The sequence below is a fragment of the Alligator mississippiensis genome, chromosome 1 (assembly GCF_030867095.1).
Source record: "Alligator mississippiensis isolate rAllMis1 chromosome 1, rAllMis1, whole genome shotgun sequence".
NCBI classification, from domain to species: Eukaryota; Metazoa; Chordata; order Crocodylia; family Alligatoridae; genus Alligator; species Alligator mississippiensis.
In genome coordinates, this window is record NC_081824.1 from 130,396,745 (window position 1) to 130,416,819 (window position 20,075).

At 42.7% G+C, this 20,075-nt stretch overlaps 1 protein-coding gene across 3 annotated transcripts in view; it reads left to right on the forward strand.

Annotated features, from left to right (window-relative positions):
• Positions 1-20,075, forward strand: part of CCDC170 (coiled-coil domain containing 170) — a 124,075-nt gene that overhangs the window by 46,821 nt on the left and 57,179 nt on the right. For 2 of the 3 annotated variants that reach the window (XR_002090546.2, XM_014605499.3), the window contains exons 7-8: positions 1,066-1,251; positions 16,043-16,360. Coding sequence is in view for 2 of the 3 variants with exons in the window: in XM_014605499.3 (XP_014460985.1) it covers positions 1,066-1,251; positions 16,043-16,360 (504 nt within the window). In the remaining variant the exon portion in view is untranslated. The remainder of the gene's footprint in view (positions 1-1,065; positions 1,252-16,042; positions 16,361-20,075) is intronic. The other variant, XM_019488311.2, reaches the window with a different exon arrangement.

The window sequence follows — 20,075 nt, forward strand, 5'->3', positions numbered from 1 at the left end:
CCCGCCCTGCTCCTTGAAGGCAGAGGGGGATGGCGGGGATGAACTGGGACAACAGAGCACTGCCAGGATGGTGGGGATGGAGGGGACAGAGTGGGGGGGTGAGGAGGCACTGCTGGCCTCACCCTCGCACTCCCAGCCCTGCTCCATGGAGGCAGCGGCAGCGCAGAGTGCTAGTGGTGCAATGCTAGCCTCTCCCCCCTGCTCTGGCACATGAGACCAGAAGTGGGTGGTAGGGGGGGTGTATGGGGGTGGAGGCAGAGAGGTGGCACCACGGGGTGTTGGGTGGCGGTGCTCCATCCCCCCCACCCAGTCATGATGGGCAATGGTAGGGATGGACTGGGATGGTGGAGTGCTGCCATGACGGAGCCTTGGAGGCAGCAGCATGGGGTCCTGGCGGTGCAGCACTGGCCTTGCCCCCCCACTGCAGCCTTGCTACCATTGACACTGCTGCCAGGCCCCGACAAAAGCCGGCAGGGAGCGGGAGTTGTCAGGGAAGGGGGGGAGAGAAGTGGGAAGGCGAGGGGGGGCACAGTGGCAATGCCCCACCACCACCGCTGGGCCCTGAGAACAGCCGGGTAGGAGGAAGAGGAGGCAGGGGAGGGAGTTGTGCATGGCTGGATGCTCAGTGGCGGCAGCGCGGGGTGATGGCTGTGGCTGCTGTATGCAAGCTTCCCCCCCTCCCCTGTGCCTGGGAGGTGGTGAGGTTGGGAGCCAGACTGGTGTCAGGGGTACATGGGGCTGGAGGCAGAGTGGTGGCAGTGTGGGGTGGTGGGTGGTGGTGCTCTGTCTCCACCCGTCTTCCCCTCCCCGAATCATTCTTGATGGGCAATTGACTAGTAAGATATAATTTGCTTATGGTATAGTGTGTCCAGGTTCTTCTTCCCTTGGGAGGAACTGCTAGAAATAAATAATGGAACACAATCTTAGTTCTCACCCTAAAAGATAATACGATGGCTATTTTATGATGATGATTAACAGGAAACAAGTTGAAATGAGTATAGACAGTTTTTAATAGGAAGTGGTATAAGAAGTTTATTAATACTTATTTAACTTTTCTCTCTCCAGCTCACTGAAACGCATAAAGAAAATAAAATGTTAAAAGGGCAGATTTCTACTCTCAAAGAAGCTATCAGTGTTCATGAGATGGAGTCAAAAGCTAGCAGGGAAACCATCATGAGGCTTGTTTCAGAAGTGAGCAAAGAGCAGAAAAAGGCAGCAGCCTACTCCCAAGACATGGATAAGCTTAACAAGGTACACTGTTTTTGTATTGTGCATGTCTGTGTGATCTACTGATATTTTCTGGAAATGAAAAATGTATTTTGTGATAGAAGAGCATGCTTTGAAACAGAATAAGAAAATGGTTGTAAGATTTCAATACATATCCTTAGCAGTATGTGCTTTGGAAATATGTTTGGACCTATGAAGTTGGAAGATTTGCTTTATTAAAAAAAGTGTAAATATTTCCCAGCCTCAAGTTTTTGAAATCTCAATAGTAGTGGGAGGTTAAAGGAATGACTTGTGCTTGAGAACCCTGCTCTAACCTTGATGCCTTCCTGTTCACCAGAGTTTTTGTTCTTGTTCAACAATTCTACGCACCTGTATTAATACCTCAAACTTGTAATTGGGCAAGTGATGTGTAAGGCAGTGTGTGAAAGTACAGATCAATTTGGTATTTCTAAGACAAGTATGGTACATGAGAAGAGTTTCCTACTTAGAAATTCTTATTTCATTTCTAGAAATAAACCTTCAGACTTTTACAGGTATTTTTCTTTAATCTTACAACTCTGCTTATTTTTAAAATTACTGTAATTTTTAAAACTGTAAAAATTGCTGTAATTTTAACTCGTACTGTTTTCTTGGTTCCATTAAAAAGGAAAATAATGTGTCTTAGCTGTGAAACACCTGGTTATTGTCATTACATAATCAATTCATTTTCCTAATCAGAAACATTGATTTGACTCATACAAAAAAATTATAGCTAGCAGCATGGCCTCCATCAAAAAACATTATCTTGCTGTCCTTCATTCCGCAGAAGAAAATCGATAGGGAAAATGTGTGTAGCAAAAGAGGTGATGTTTAGCTGAGAAATCTGAGTGAAGCTGTAATAAATCTTGAATATACCAAATTCACTTAGCAGATTTTTCAGAAAGTTGGGTAGTTTAGAGGGCTAATAGTTAGCAAGGCTTTTTTAAGAGAACTTGGTAAAATGACCTTTTAGGGGTATTAAAATACAAAATATGAAAAACTGCATTATCATTATTTTTATGAACAAAAAACCACTGATGCACCCATAAATGTTTCCAGTTGTAACCCATAAAAGCAGAAATTCTTGGAAAAGAAAGTGTGTCATCTAGTTGTACACACGGTACCCTGGAGATGGAAAAACAGCTGATAAATACACTCTGGACAGCAACATTTTTATTATGTAGAGGAGAAAGATGGTAAGAATTATGTGATGTGTTTACTCAGTAACTATACAAGTTTTTGCTGAAAAGACTGCTAGTCAATCATTTAACATGTTTTATCCCAAGCTTGGATAAAAGTAAAAAAGCTTGCAGTGAAAAATTAAATAGCTTTATTCTTGATGCTCCCTTCTGTTCCCATCACTCAAATAAAATGTAGGAGAGGATATGAGAAGGATGTAATATATTTTCTAGGCTAAGGTTCAACGTGGAGTCATTTTAAACTGAGATTATGGCCCTATTTGAGCTGTTTTGCAAGTGTGCATTGGCTGCCAGAATACTTCCTAAACTGAGCTAGTTGTATGAAAGTATCTGCCTGTGATTTATCATGCAGATGTCAAACACATTATTTATTTATTTAATTTATTCTACAGAAAAGTTTTTAGACTAGATTGAATAGCTAAGATACAAGGGGATCCTGTAATGGCAATTCTTCTTGCCTTTTCATGCTGATAAATCTTTTGTTTGGCTTATCTGGTGGTTGTCTTGCAGCGTTCCTTCAGTTCCACTTAAAAAATGCAGGTATTAGAGGAATATGTGGAAAGTGGAGAAGAGGTTGCATCCTCACTGTATTAAATCATTTTGTATCCATGCAGTGCAAAACTGGCTTTTGAACTACTTTTGATGAGGAAAATGTATAATGTTGCCTGTGGCTGTGGCCTCCTTGCTCTGTTGGTTTCAAGGTTATCTCAGGAGCATATCCAGTTTTCTAAAGTATGTTTGATTTTATCATATATTAGACTGCAGGAGCACAAATGCATATACTGCACTGTGTGTACTCAGCACGGGATAGAGGGGAAATCCCTACCATCAAAGAAAATAAGCAGATAGCTTATTGTTAGAAGTAGTAAATGCACTGTTTTCTGACTTCTTACAAACAGATAATATGCATAACAGTGTGCCCCTCTTTAGCAACTTTCCATAGTCTACCAAGCACTGCCTTAGGTCTGTGCTCCTATTCCTCTCTGTAGTCTCCAGCTCTCTGGCAATCCTTTGCACTTGATGCTTTTGTCCATAACCATCACGCCAGAGCTTCTGAGAAAGGGCTCCCCAGCCCTTTTCACCTGAGACTTCCACACCTGCTAAGTTCTTGTCCCGTGAGTGTCCCTCCATGATTAACCCTTTTGTTCTGAGTCTGGCCTACTCTGAGCTGCTTCTTTTAATTTACTAGTGGGCTTCCATTAGCCTTCTTTCAGAACAGGAATTTGTTCAGCAGGGCTCTCCTGGTTTGTTTGTTTTTTGTCAGTTCTCTCCCAACCATTCAACAATGCAATAAAACAAGACAAAGTTCTCATTCACAGCACTCTCCCAGCAACTTTATTCCACACTTTCTCTGGGCTAGCTTCTCTATGCTAACTTTTTTCCTTCACAGCTGTCCAGGCCTGCTCTCTTGGACCTCACGCAGCTCTCACTAGATAACTCTTGTTCTCTTACTGCTTCCCTTTTCTCTAACTGCTGTTGGTCTTTATAACAGGAAGGTGCCTTCTCTTAGGCTCCCTTAGGAGACAGCTAAGTAGTTGCAGGTAAACTGGACTTGTTTCCTTTTAAAGGACCGTTCAAGGTACCTGTACATGTGCAGGATTAGTCAAGTCTGCTGGCGTGTTCTAATTAGAACGCTCCAGCAGCGTTGCCGTCATGTGTATGCAGTGTCCCTGTATTTCAAAATGGTTTTGGAGGCCCTTTAGCTAAAGCTCATTCAAGCTTTAGTTAAAGCGCCCCCATTGCCATTTTGAAGCTTGGGACACTGAATACGAGACGTTGCGGGTGTTGTAATTAGAGCGGCTCCTGAAAGCTGCTCTGATTAAAATGCCTCTCCCCTCCCACGCTGGAGCACATGTATAGACATGTGACATTGCCATGGGGAAAATAAAATATAGGAAGACTTTAATTCCCTCATAATAGCTAGGTAATGAAAAATTACTGTATTCTAAAATTAATCACAGAGAATACAACTTCTGTTTTTTTGAGTTGGCTCAATTCAGAAGCGGTTGGAAGAGGATGCCGGATTAATGCTTGAGAATAAACTGTGGGATAGTTTTTATGAATATGGTCTAGCATCTTGTGTTGTAATAAGCAATGATTATTTGAGAAGTAGCTGCCTCAAGACAACAGTTTCAGTGGATGACAAATATCAAACAGTGAACTACAAAAATATGCTTCATCAGCTCTGGCCTTTGATGCAAACAAACTCTCACTCCTGCTTTCTTCTCAGATAATTGTCTGTCTTTCCAGAAATATGAATATTCTACATTCTCTAATTGGATATTCCAGCCTGCTTTCAGATTTCTATAAATATTTTGCTGAACCTTCTCTGGGTAATTTTGAATACCAAATTCATTGTTATTGGAGAGAGAAACTCAGACAGTAGCCAGATTTGTCAGACTGGATGCTAAAAACTTGTATAGTGTGCCAAAATAGAAAAGTTATTTTCTGAAAGATATTTTATCTAGTAAAGAGAAAGCAAGGAGGTCACAGGTCTTTCAAAAAATGTATGGCACGATTTGTTCTAGCAAAGTTGCATTCTAGCACTTTATCATATTGCTATGTGATAGTTTATTTTTTGTATTTAAATACTTATTCAACATTTAATTTTTTTAAGCAGATATTTTAAAAATTGCTAAAATATTTGATTTATAGGAATTATTGATGCCAAGCTAATTGTGTTCAGACTTATTTTTTATATTTATGTAAAAATATGCAAAAGTTTAAGAATAAGCGTTGGAACTGGAGAAAATATAGGAAAAAGCAATATTCCTAATTATACTGTACCGACATCCTGTGAGTATACATAACAAAAATAAGTTAACAAATGACTGAATTTTCCTCTTCTAAATAGATAAGATACTGACTTTCACAGTAGGGGAACTGCTTTCTTTGTTCATAAGATATATCATAAGAAAATAAATATATGGGCGAGATTTCTGTAAAATTTCATGGTCCATCAAGTTTGCAGACTTGACAAATATTAGCTAGGTTGTACTGTCAGGTAAGATGAGGGATAAGAACAAGTTGTCTTGCCAGAGCTTATGGTGCAACAGCTATGTTCAAGAAGAATACGTGTTTTTTAATAATTAGTTAGCTCTTATAGGCTTAACCTGCTTTCTGTATAAGCAGGCAATTATGTTTTCCTAAATGTTTGTGAAGTGTCTAAGTCTGAGAAAGCCCTGGCTCCATGAAGATAAGGATAGCAATATATTATAAGAGAAAATGTTCTTCTTTTGACTAAAAAAATCTTTCCCATTTAATTTTCTCAAAGAGTTCATGCAGATGTTACTCTTAAATCGACCTAAGTAGAGTAAGGTTGATCTAAGTCAGCAGTTCTGAACCGGGGGTACATGTACCCTCAGGGGGTATGTGAGATATATTTCATACATTGTCTAACACAGGTCAAAGGGCCTAAAAAAGTCTTGACAATAGATATCCTACTCCTGCTCCATGCCTCAACCTCGCATTGGAAACGTTGCTCCTAGCGGGTACGTGAAGTCTCACTTTGAGACCACAAGGTACATTGACTGAAAAAGATTCAGAACCGCTGATCTAAGTGTTGAGCTGTACATGCATTCAGGGAGTTTAGATCAAACACAAAGTGGCCAGCCCAATTTAATTTAGTTCCTCTAAGAAGGTGCACTATGCAGATCAGGCTAATATGTTCCCAGTTCAACTGGATGTGTACACATTTCATGTACAGCTTGCGGCACTTTAGTGGGGCTTTTTTGGCACTTTTATCTAATCGCTGATTGAATCCGCTTTAGCTAAAAACACCAAAAAGCCCAATCTGTACAGATGCTGTAGAGCTGGGTCTAACTAACACATTGCTTCTTCCAGTAAAGTGTGTTTTGTTTGTTTCTTTGTTCAAGTCTGCAAGGAGCCTTAATGTCAATCTCATTGGAAACAAAGTGGATGTTTCATAAGGTTATGTGAAACTATCCATAAGAGGGTTAACTAAGGCCTTGCCTACGCTAAGGTATTTTGTCGTGGGGAGAAAAGTCCTCTTGTATATCAGTGGCTCCGCTATATTAGACAAGGCACTGATTCCTGGTGCTTTTTGCCACTGCCAGTTAAATAAACTAGAAGCTGTCAGCCTAAAGACCCACCAGCCTCCTACACTCTCACGTCTGACTCAAGCAATAGTCTGCTTAGCTACAGATACCCGCCCCTTTATCTTGCTGGGATCCTATGATCCCTGCTGATTTCCTGCCCCTGGGGCAGGGGGCTGGACTCGATGATCCTCTGGGGTCCTTCCCAGCCCGAATGTCTATGAAAGTCTATGAAATCTTTAGTTTTTTGCTTTAATTTTCTATTCCTTTAATTTCTTCAGCTTGACTCTTGACAATTCTTACTTGATCCCTACACTTTCTGTCCTTGTTTTATGTATCAAGCAAATTTAAGTAGTTTATTAATACATTTTTTAAAAATTGTTTTGTATAAAGTATTTCTGAGTGCATCCGAGTGCATCAACACAAATCTCAAGTAAATGGATATGTATCATTCACCCTTTTTTAAAAGTGAAATATAGTAAGAATTAAGAATCTAACTACGTATTGTTTAACTGCTTATGTTTAGATACAGTGTCTCTTTCGGGTTAGGAAAAGGTACCACCAAATTTGATACAAGCCAATTTTTGGTTGCAAATTAGCATGTTTTTCATTTCAACCAATGAGGAAAAATTACAAAATGGAACACAAGATTAGTTTATTTTAAATGGAAGTTTCCTGCATGCCGATTTTAAATTACAATTGATCATATCCATTTTAATATTTTAAACCATGGGTGTCAAACATGTGGTCCGCAGGCTGGATCTGGCATGTGGAGCTGTGGGACCTGGTCCATGGGTTGCTAGACTGACCTTATGAGCCAGTCCCTGCCTCATGTGTTGCATGTCACACACAGCTGGATTTGCTGCTGTATGGGTTGCTTGCAGTACAGGGGACTAGCACACAGCACTGCATACAGTTTGCATCCTGGACCTCTGCTAAATGCAACATGTGCTGGCCCTGGGACTCAGTGTGTTTGCAGCCCTTGGAACTAGCATGGGGTATGTGCTTCCCCCAGTGTGTGGGCTGGACACAGCACTGTAGGCAGCACAAGGTTTGGGGCTCAGGCTGCAACCAGCAGTCTGGATTACCCCTGTGCTGCCTGCATGTGCTCTGCGCTGATTCTGGGGGCCAACACATGCTGCATGCAGGCTGGATCCAGCACCACAGGCACTAGACAGGGTGGGTCAGTCAGGTCTGGCCTGCAGACTGATCCAGCAATACTTATCTGGTCCATGGGGCCAGATGAATTTGACACCCCTGTTCTTAAATCATTTGAACCTGATTTATGTGCTATTTTTTCTCATTAAAATGCTTCTGGGGAAATACATGGTCTAATCCTAAGAAGACAGGTCTTTCATTAAAAGGCCTAAAATAGAAAAAATGTAAGCATGTGAGAAAAAGGTGGGTGCATTTAATTGACTTGCTGTAGTATGCTGTTCTTTCATGAGCCCATATGTCATCTCTTTTTGCTCCATTACTTTCTTCCTTAGTGATTGCTCAGGCATCCTTTAAATGAGTCAGCAGTAAGAGAGAAAAGCACCTTATTTCTACAACATTTGAGTCCGTAACATGTTTTCTGTGTTATTTGGGAAACTTGGTCATATGCTCCAGAGGTAGAATGTTAGGGAACTGTTCAAAACTGATGTCATATACCAGTGGCAGCCAGCCTTTTTGCAAGTGTGCTGAAGTATAGGATAGTGTTATTCTAATAATTAGCATTAGACAATAATAAAACAGTTGGGAATTACTACTGGAAAATAAGTAAAATATGTAACCCTTCTGCCAGACACTGGACGGACAAAGGTTGGGTTCAAATTTAGGGGTTTAACACCAACTTTCTAAATCTGACTTGAGCCGCCACCCAAAAACCTTGGAAAAACAACTTTGACTGGCTGTTCTAAAGTGAACAAACTTCTCTTGCAAGTAGCAACTATAACAGAGTTTATTATGGGCTGGGGGGGGAGGGAGGGGAGAGGGAGAACAAATACACAACTTAAAGAAAGCCTTAACTATTAAACATTAAATGAAACCCAAAACTATTAACAGTCTCAGTCACTGACAAAGTATCCCAGGGGAGCTACCACATAGCACAGTCTGTTGGGATGGGAAACTCACTCAAAGCTGCTGTTAGGGGGCTCTATTACCTATGCCAGCCAACAGTGGCAGGTGCTGGGTAGGTAGAACTATCCCCAAGGACCCTGCTGCTCCTTGCCATCAGAGGCTTACCACTCTGCTTCTGGGCCGCTATCACCTGCACCAGCCAAAGAGGCAACTACTAGGTAGAGGCTCACACTGGACTTCCTGCTGGGGATTGCTGCTAGAGTATGCTGCTGGGGATTGCTACTGGAGTATGCTGCCCTGCTGCCAGGGGTCAGAGCTCCGTCACTGCTGAGAGTCCACTGCTGCTCCATTGGGGTCACCACTACTCACTTCTGCTACCAGGTGTTTCAGTCAGTGTTCTCACTGCTACCATGGTCACTGTCCATGATATCAGGGGTTACAGTGTTCTCTGTTGGTCCTCTTCAGGTTGCCTCTGCAAGCCTGTCTCCTTTAGACCCTGACCTACCCAACTGCAAGTTCAGGGATTATCAGCATTTTTAGGGGTAGTATCAGGTTTCCACCTGAACTCACTACAGGGATTTGTGCATAGAAGCACTTTCCCTTTTGAGCAGGGGGTATTCCACAAGCTCACAGTGAGTGCTGATGTTTGGGTGACTTTAACAGGCACCAGCCTCAGGCCCTGTTACATTCCAGGCTGTCCTGTTGGACCAGAGCCCATTGAAAAACTTACTGTTGGACCTTGGGATGGTGGTGCAATTACCAGAGCAGTGCAGCCAGCAGCCCAAGGAAGAACGATGTCCCCTCCAGTCTGTTCAGGCTGTGTGGGGCCCCATGTGACTGGAGCCTGCTCGTATTGGCTGACAGGAGTTCCGCCGGATGCCAAAAGGAGCCATCAGCACAATTGAACTTCCCCAGAGAGGGGAAGCATGCAAGGAGCTGAGCCTGTGTGGGCTGCACGGAGGCACAGAGATAGTGCTGGGAGCTGGAACAGTGAGCCAGAGACAAAGCCAGACTAGGGGAGAACCAACCCCTCCACAAGAGAGGCAGCACAGAGAGCCAGAGCAGAGGGAGAGAGCTACCTGGACCGGTGAATCAAACAAATTCAAAGTGCCAATCACCAGGACTTTAGACTTGGTTAATTGGTCGGGGAATCTGTGAGTGAGGTGACCCGTCACCAGTGAGCTTAATGAGAAATGGGATCGTGATGGACTCGACTAACTGATAAAAGATAAATATAGAATAATTGATTAATTGAATGCTGATAAACTAATTAATTAACCAGCAAGTTGATTGATTAGAAGAATTTGATTAACAGAATGCTAGTAAACTGGTTAATTAATGGAATGTAACTAAGGATTTATTAAGTGACAATATATGCTAATTGAAGGAATATAAATAAGGACCAACTGAATGGGGATAAACTTGTTAACTGAAAAGAGATAAATGAAGATCACTCAAATAATAATAAATTCATCCAGCAGCACAGTATCAATAAGGGTACCCAAGTTATTAGGTGGGCCAGTGGCAAAGAACTTACTATCAAGAAAGTTAAAAGATAATTAAAGGGTGGCCTGAGTCAGCAAGTAGAGGATTATTAACTGCTGGCTCCTGTGGGAGAAGGCCAGGATGATTGGTCAGCAGCCAGGCACCACATCATATTTAATGTGAGAATGAGACTCCAAAGGAGATCATGGGCCTGCGCTCATATAGGTGTGGTAAGGGCAGGGCGTAGGGGAGAAGAAAGATCTGTGAAGAAAGACCTCACTTTAATTCCTACCACTAACTGTAACAAACACCTCACTTCCCTCTTCTCTTTCTTTCCTTTTGAACATCAAGGCATGGCAAACAAGCAGCAAGGGAAACCCCAAAGTAGGGGAGTAAGCAATGAGGGGAGACATCTCCAAGATATAAACAGCCACAGTGACCTTTGTGCAGCTTTCCATTAGCACATTTTGTGTGTCTACAAACTTCACAGTTTTGGAAGGGAGAGCCAGAGATCAAAAAATCTTATACACCTGATCCCATCCCAAACAGTAAAGCCCAGGCTCACAAAAAGTAAAAACAGGTATGAGTAGCCCCGAAACTTCTGAACATGCATACTGTGCAGACAAAGAACATATTCATAACTACATGCCTAACATAGTCAGGGTTATATGTGTAAATAAGGCATTTTACACAGTTTTGCACTTGTTTCTGATGTGTCCTGTTTTGAATTAGACAGAAGCAGTCCACTTTTTTTCAGATTATTATCTGTCAGCCTTGAATGAAACTTGTTTTTCTGAAGTTCATTGTTGCAAATGTTGTTCACAGACGTATGTTGATCCAAACCTGGCCACATACCAGAGAGCCAGGTCACATAATAAATGAGGCAAATTGCTCACGAGTACGAATTTCCAGACTGAGATGAGATCTTCATTTGCTGGTGATGGGCAAACTTCCTGAATTGTGTTTCAGTTCCAGTATTTTAAGCTGTGTCTCAGGTGGATAATTTTCAACCTCTCCTCCTCCAAGATGGAAAATAGGTTACTAAAAAGTTTCACATACTTCTGATCTGCCACAAAATCAGTGAAATAGTTTTCAAATGAACTTCAAAGAAAAGAAGATGCGGCTGTGTATTTTCCAAAGTTACTGACAACATCACCACCAGGCTGTGATTCTTGAAAGTGAAGAAAATGATCTGTGTTTTCCTGAGACAAGCCACTTGTGAGCTTGGCTTTACAAGAAGCAATGAGACTGAATTTCATTGGGAAAAGTATTTCTCTGTCCTGCAATCATAGCTTATTAAGATGGCTGCTGATATCCACAGTGAAAGCTAGGCCACAAAGCGAGCTTCCGTCTTTCGGGAGCCTACATCCATCAGCAAGTTCCCCATTGCTATCCAAAAACATAAGCACCAGGAATTTCATATTCCAACATTTTTCAAGCATCTTCTCTTTCACAGCTATCTAATGTTGCAGTGAAGTGCTAGCTCTCCTGCCTCCTCCATATCATTAAGAAATAATGCACAAAACTCTCTGAGATTTCAAGTGCATGAATTTTGTTATTGCTACACACAACAGCATTGATAACGTGAAAAGCTTATGTCCATAGTACAGAATGCCTTGGTATATGATGCTATGATATGCCAATACTTTTTGGTCTAAATATTTTGTATTATTACAGGACAACAATTTTTTCTTACCGTGGCTCGTACACAATCTTTACATACAGGCTAATCCAAATTTTCTGCAACACAATCTTTCTAGTTGTTCAGTGTTTAATTCTAAAATAAAGTTTTACTACTTTTTTATTTTGCATTTATTTTTTTAAGACCTAGCATCAGGCAACTTGCAGATACTACTTGTTAAAAGCTGAAGTTTTTTCCTTAATAACAAGTATGGCTTGCTATAGACTATGAGACAAACAGTATGAAATATGTTCTTTTATGTACTTCTCTCAGTATTTGGCTGGCTGTATTTATGTATGCACATCTTAAATTGAGATCATAAAAATGTATTTTGTTATGTTCACTTTGACACTAGCAAACTACTTCTGGATAGTATCTCTGAAAGGAAATCTTCATGCTGGTGAAATAATGTGCTGTAACTGAAATAAACCACTTCCATTCTTTGCTATAATACCTAGAATTTAATTCTCAGCACTGGTGCAGTTTGTCTGTTAGAAGGCCCTGTTTAGAATGGAAACGTGGAAATGAAACTGTGCCAAAATTCAGTTGGCAAGCAACTCTACAGTTCATTTTAGTACTGTGTGATAAATATTTGACTGATCAAGAGGGTTTTACTTATGTTTTTAATTAAAAAAAAAAAGTTTGTTTGTAATACAGTTGTTATTATGTTAGCCTGTTAAGTATCATGCCTCCCACAGTGTATGTAAACCGCCTCTTTTGTAGAAAGGAAATTGCCATGCTGTACCTAGCAGGGGAGTTTTACTTCCTACTAGATGTCAAACAAACAAAGTCCTCAGTATGGAGATTTAAACTCTTGTATCTTTTTAGTACTCTCTGGTTTGACTGCAAATTTTGTTCCATTATAGAATTATTTTTTGTCGTATTAAATTATTTGTTTCACTAGTAACCTGGGGTGGTGATTCATGGTCTAATTAAATGAAGTATGGGTCCTTTTTTTTTTTTGGTTTTCTTTTCACTTCTCCTTCTCTTCATCCTTTATATTATGGATCATGATGCAAAGCTCTGTTCAGTTGCTTTCTCTGCACTGTTCAGCATCTTACATACCCTTTTCACATCTACTGCTTATTTGTCTTTCAGAGATTGGATCATAAGAAAGGAAAGGACAAATTATGCAGAAAACTTGAAGTATTCACCCCTTCTTCCTCCCCTCCCCCTGCAGACCCACATGGCATGTGAAAGAAATTTGAGGTCCAATACATTCGGGTTTGGGAAGCCCTATTTTTCATTTTGGAAACAGGAAATAGAGTGTGATCTGATAGAATAATGGGGTTTTAAAGGCCCTTTGGGGTCCTGTATTCCCTGATGGATATCACAAATAGGATTTGTTGTTTGTCAAATATCCTACCCTGATGCCGTCAGCCTTTTCTTGAAAAATTGAGTAAAGAATGTTCTAAAACTAGTGAAGGACATTCCTAGCCAGCTTCTTCCATTCTCCTTTTTTTCCAGTTAGGAAGTGTGTCCTGATATTTGATTTAATTTGCTTACCTGTAGTTTAACCGATTGCCTAGCACCCTGCCTTCTGTGGCAAGGGAAAGGAGTTTTCCTTCATCTTCTCTATGGCAGCCTTTCAGATATGTGTAAACTTCTATAGCATTCTGCTTTAATATCTGTTTCTCCAGACTAAACACACCTTCTTCCTTAAATCTTTTCTCATAAAGCATGCATTCCAATCCCTTTATTATCTTCATTGCTCACCTCTGGATCCTTTCCAGTGTCTTTACATCAGGGGTTCTCAACATTTTTAGATTTTAGGTACCGCATGGTAGAGTTAAGGCATCCCATGAAAAATGCCAGCTCTTAGTTTTCTTTTCTTTTTTTTGGACTACAGAAGAATAATAAAGCAATTCTTGTATTGCAAAGAATTCTCATCACAGCAGGTCAGAATGTTTTTAGCACTATGAGTTCCTATGCAAAAACTGTTTTTTTTCTTGTCGATCATGTTTGAACACTTAATAGTGCTAACATTTTGCAGCACCCCAGAGCACCTTTGAAAGAATCTTAAGGCACCTGATGGTGCCGTGGCACCCTGGTTGAGAATCATTGCTCTACATCCTTCTTAAAATGTTATACCTAAAACTGGCCACATTATTCAGCTGAAGCTTAAATAAACCAAGTAAAGTGTCTCTTGTGCATACCTTTCTATTTTAATACTACGCATTTTCCTTTCATTTTGATGACATATTGAGCTTGTGATCCACTATAACTCCTAGCTCCTTCTCATCAGTACTGTTGCCAAGCCAGTTGTACCCCACATTCCATACATGAACATCTGCCTCTTTCTCACTATATATAACCACTTACAGTTGTCTGTTTATGGATTCCATTTTACTGTCTATAGCCCAGACTCCAGTTATCAAAATCCCTTTGAATTTTAATACTGTCTTCTAAAGCGTTTGCAAACTGTCCCAGTTTTGTTGTCTGTAAACTTGATCAAGAGGAGTATAAGATTATTGTTTGGGCATGATGAAATGAAATCAGGAAGGCCAAAGCACAATTGGAGTTGCAACTAGCAATGGATGTGAAGGGTAACAAGAAGGGTTTCTACAAGTATGTCAGCAATAAGAAAAAGATCAGGGAAAGAGTTGGGTCCTTTACTGAATGGGGTAGGCAACCTAATGACAGGTGATGCAGAAAAGTCTGAAGTAATCTGCCCTTTTCACCTCAGTCTTCACAGGCAAGGTCAACTCCTAGACTAGTGCACCTGGTAGCACAGTTTGGGGAGGAGGCCAGCAGCCAACAGTGGTGAAAGAAAAGGTTAGGAACTTGTAATGGGACCTGGGCTGAATGGTCACACCAGGGTGGGGCCCGGGTGTCACATTCTCAGTGGGTGTTTAGTCCCCTTCTCCTATATCCTGCCTGCCATGACTTGTTAATAAGAAGGATATCAGGAGGTAGTACCTGACTGTAGTAGGGAACTTTGAGATGGACATAGATCTCAGTGTCTGGGCATCTTTTGTGGAGCTCCGCCTCCCCTACATCCCACCCCTTTCCACTCAGATGTTCTTGTAATGTTATTGGGGTAGGCGCTGGGTCCCCTAGGCACCTGCCTTCACATGTAAAAAGAAAGATCCAAAAAAGGAAACAGAACAATCTGGGACAGATGTGAGTTGGGTGGGCTGTGCTATTATGGCAGGGGTTTACCACAACTGATGTCCATACTGTATAGGTATTAATAAAGAAATACAACATAGGCAGCCATGTCCATCATTCATTTGTGGTCCTGCCTTCATACCGGAAGTATGTATCCACATTCTCCTAAGGCATCTAAGGCTCTTTAGGGCTTGCACCCTGGTCACGAGCCCTGTGGGTGGTTTGGGGCAACAGATACTATGAACTCCCATGAGACCTTGGCAGGTACCTGGCATCCAGTGTTCGCAAGGTTGTCCAGTTCCAGTCTTAGGAGCAAAGGTTGGGCTAGCCTCTGATGGGGCATTCTAGGCTCCAGTGGAGGGATGCAGTGCAGGCACCTATGCTGGCAGTCCCGTTCCCCCCCCCCCGCCCCTCCTTCCAGTTGGGGCGGGAGGTTCCAGGGTGCTCTGGGCCAATCTGGACCCCTGCAGGCCCCCATGTGCTCTGGTGCCACTGCCAGATCCTAAGACCCCCTGCCAAGCTCATTGTTGTCTGCAGCTGCTGCTCCTTGGCTCTAGGTGGAACTGAGCACCCCAGCTGCCTGGCTTTGGCTCTGTCTGGGCTCTTGGCATGTGTGGGGCCCTGCTTCCTAGCCCAGCTTGGGGGATGGGTGCGTGGGGGTGTGCCACCAGCTGTTTCCATGCCCTGTCTGGGGAGTGAGCATGCAGGGGGGCATGCTGTCCACCTGAAAGTCTGCTGTTTGCCACTGGGGTGTCCCGGGATCCAGCTGGCTGCGGATCACACTAACTGCCATCTCAGTAAGTAAGGACCAAACTGGGTTCCTTCTACAGGATTATTTAGGAAAGCTGGATGTGTAAAAGTCCATGGGCCCCGATACAATGCATCCGAAGGTGCTGAGGGAGTTGGCCAATGTGATTGCAGAGCTGCTGGCCATTATCTTTGAAAACTCATGGCAATCAGGAGAGGTCCCAGATGACTTCAAAAGGGTAAATATAATGCCTATCTTTAAGGAAGGGAAGAAGGAGGATCCAGGGAACTACAGACTGGTTGGTCTCATCTCAGTCCCTGGACAAGTTGTGGAGCAGGTCCTTAAGGACTGAGTTTTCTTGCATGTTGTCCCAGTCTTCCCGGAGATCATTGCTACTTCTCTGTTCTTACTTTTCTATCCAAATTAAAAGCCTGGTGATGTGTTTCCCCTGTTTTAGGATCTGGACAGTGCTAAAACAGCCAAAGAAAGTCTAGAGTTGGAGATCAGCATCCTCCAAGATAAGCTTGCTGCCAGCCAGGAGGCATGGGAAGCCTCAAAGCAGGAACTTCACCACCTGAAGAGATGTTCTAATGAACTGGATGGGAGTTTGAAGAACAGTATACAAGAGGCAAGAACTGCCCAAAGCATGCTGAGTGCTTTCAAAGAGCAAATAGCTGTTCTTCTCCACAGCAGTTCTGTAACAGTTAAATCCTCTGAGGAGGCCATCTTGGAGAGGATTCGAGCAATGAGCCACAGTGTGGAGAGCAAAAAGACAGTAAGTCAAGAGCTACTGCACTTGCTCTGTGTCAGGGGTTCCCAGACTGTGCTACATGTACCCGTGGGGGTACACAGTTCATCTGTGGGGGGTACTCAGGAGAAATTGTGGAGCGTGGTGGGTGGGGGAGGGGCAGGGGGAGATGGTGGCGACGGGAGCCACTGCTGTGTGCAAACTTCTCTCCCTTTTTGCCCCTTCCCCCACAACATCTGGCCTGTACAGAGGGGTGCTGCTGCCTTTGCCCCTCCCCAGCCCTACTCGTGAGACACGGTGGCGCAGGGCGGTGGGTGGTGGTGCTCCATCCAGGCCCACCTGTGTGTACCCCCTAGGGTCTTTCCAAATACACCTGGGGGTATGCGTGACAACCCCTATAGGTTTTTAGAGTGATGAGGGAGAGTGCCCTGAAGCTGATATTTACAGGGAATGAAACAGGATTAGTATTCAGGGGCCATGTCCACACAAGCGTGTGCGCGCATTTTGCAGCACCTCAAAGGCTGTTAAGGTGCTGAAAAACATACCCAGCACATGTGATTTGGTTCTTCACACTGCATATGTGCAGTGTCGAGCCAAATTTAGATACTGGGAAATCCTGGTATCAAAAAACAGCACACAGAAAAAAAGTGAGGCGGAACATGTGGCGGCAGCATGCGCCTCCCGAAACGAGCCTGGCCAGCCAGAGCCATACTGGCTGTTGGCCAGGCTCCCCGCACCTAGACTGCCACTGCTGGCTCCCAGGACCCCAGCTGCTGGCCCCAGCCTCCCCTACACCACCAGGAGCATTTTTTCCCTGTGCTAATCCCACATACAGAGGCATGTGCCAGGGCAAAAAGTGGCATGAATGTGTGCTGCTGCTTTTATCCCTGCAGAAACCACATGCCTCTGCTCATGGGGATGCAGCCAGGGGGTGCATCTACATATGCAATTAATGCAATACAGTAAACTTCAGAGCAGTTCACGCTGGAATAAATTTCTCCTGAGCACAGTATCTACACATGTGCCTGGGACAACAGGAATTTGAGCTGGGGCAGAGCAAGTCTGTCTATCTGGGTTGACTGTGCACAATTTATACCCCCAGTCACCATCTACATGTGAATTTCAGCTCAGTAAAGTACTCTGCCATAAGAGAGTACTGTTCCCGACAGTACTATCTTATGGCACAGTTAATCAGTTTACTGCACCCTGATACTGGTGATGCTTTACTAAAGAGCTAATTAATCAACTCCATAGTAAAGTGCATGCGTAGATGCACCCAGGAAGAGGCAGGGTAGTCTTCCAGTTGAGACACTGGAATTTGACCTCAACAGAATTGGATTCTATTCCTAAAAACTTTTTGGGGACACTTTAGATAATCATGTATTTAATCTTTTTTGCTTTTACTTAATATCTTAATCTCTTTTGGATTATTTTGCTATATAGTGATAGAACTTCTTCACTGGTTTATTCTGAAGGTAAATTCACCACTGTGTTCAGTTATATTGATGTGGCTGTAGATAAGCATCATGAGGGAGCCCTAGAAAAAGAAAAAAAGTCCTCCTTCACAGTAGAGTTTTCATGTGGTATGGCATAAAAGTAGACAGTGAGGAAAAATAAACTTTAAGTATCTGCTTCATCTAGTGAGCACTGTCCATTCTGCACGTGGAATAAATCCTACTTTCTTCAGAGAGAAAATTTGTGAATGATCCTAGGATTAAAGGATGAAAGCCAAATGATAGCCTCTCCTGTGATACCTGTACATTGTTCTGACATCTCTTCCCTCCCCATTCTTGCAGCACCACATGGAGTTGATAGTGTTGGGTTTGTGGGGTGACCACAAAATTCAGTACTACAGCTGTTTCAAGATGAGAATCAGCTTGCTGACAGCCATGGGGAAGTTGCCATAATGGTGGCTCCAAGGACTGTCCCATCTCCTAGAACCAGCAGGGTTGACGAGAAGCACATGTGGCTTTAGAATCCTACCTGTTTTCACTTCCAATGCATCATTTGAAATGATCTGTATAGAATCTAGGACTAATAATGCATGATCCTAATTTTGGTGTTACTTAAGATTTAGTTGCTTCCTTTAAGATAGCTTTATTGTATCATCATTTTAATGGAATTTCTAGCTTTTTTTTTTTTTAAAGGAAAGAGCTAAAATTCCCCCAGGTGAAATTATTTGTTATGTATTAGTAGAACACAGTGCATTGCCCATAATATGCAATAGAAAATGTAGCAGCTTTAACTGCCTCCTTTATGCATCCTAATCTGTCACTTAGGGCCCTGCTTCCCTGTGTACACTGTCTCGGACAGCTGGAGCCGACTCGAGGTGATATACAGACTGCTTGGTCGTTTGGGCGGCCTGGTGAATGGAGAGGCAGACAAAGCGTATTGGTTGCAAAAACTTTACTTACGCCGCTAGTAGCTGCGACGCAGGTGGTCTGGTCGCTTAAACAACTCCACGAGTTGCTCCAGCTGGCAAGGCTCAGGCCAGCTAATCCGTCCACAAATTAAGCCGGCAGGGAAAGGGTATGTCGAAGGATTGCGCTCGGTGATGGGGAGAAGAATCGATAGGTGATCAGGCTATCGATCAGCTCAGCCGCAGGTCAGATATCTTTAGAGGCACTCTGCAGCGTGCTCAAAGTTCTCCAATTTGGGCGGAAGTCGCACAAAATTTTATATGGCCAGCAAGCCAATTACTAGCCGCCACGTAGGAATAATTTAGAACTGGCCAATAGCGGGACACAAATTTGCATGCGAATGGTGGGAACTCTCTTGCACCGGGGTTCTCTGTTGCAGCAGAAAACTTTTGCTGTGCAAGAGACTCTCGTGGCGGGAAAATTCCATCTTGCCGAGGCACTAAAATCATTGGGTTGTGACATGCCCCCTTGCCGACGGCACAACTGGAATTTTAGACACATGAGCACATTATAGAGAATTTTTGTTTCAGGATTCACTGGCCTGACGGAGCTTAAGCAACCAACATATATATATAAACAAACAATTTTACAGACCGGTCTTTTAACAAACTATAAAATACAATAACTTAAACATATAACAACAACTATTAGTTATCGTCTGATTGGAGAACATCTGTTTGGGACTCCCCTCGTTTATTAGTCACCGCGGGATGTCCGTCTTCTCCCATAACAGACAATACCAATTAAAATACTTAGCAAAATGAGAGAGGAGCAATGCTATAGCAAGTTCTGGGCCGATGGACATTCGCTGCCTCGGTGCCCCCTCCATAGTCGTTATTACGTTGATTTAAGGGAACCGTAGTTGGGTGCTCGACGGATTTCACAATTGAGTGGCTATGGATTACTGCTTTGTTGAAGTTGGGCCTGTAAAGAAAGAAACAACAACAGAACAAAACAAAAGAGAATCGTAGTTGAATTTACTATAAGGATACTAGGTGAACATCGGAACGACGAGTCATCCAGTTGTGATGAACGATAATAGGGGGACGATCAGGCTTTTCCTCTAATTGGACAAAATAGGTATTAGAATATTGTCCCGACCGTTGAACTGTTCCCTTGTGAACTCGTGGATGAGACTGGTGGGGGTGCGGTATCGAGATCCACACTAACTCATCTGGTTGGAACTTAGGTTCCCAAGGCAGAGGTTTCTTGACATTAGCTTCGTCCCATAATGGTTTTGCAGTGTTCAATGAGATGAGAACATCATGATTGAATTTAGTCCGGTTTTTAAACGTCCCTTCTCCTCTGAGACGAAGTTGTTC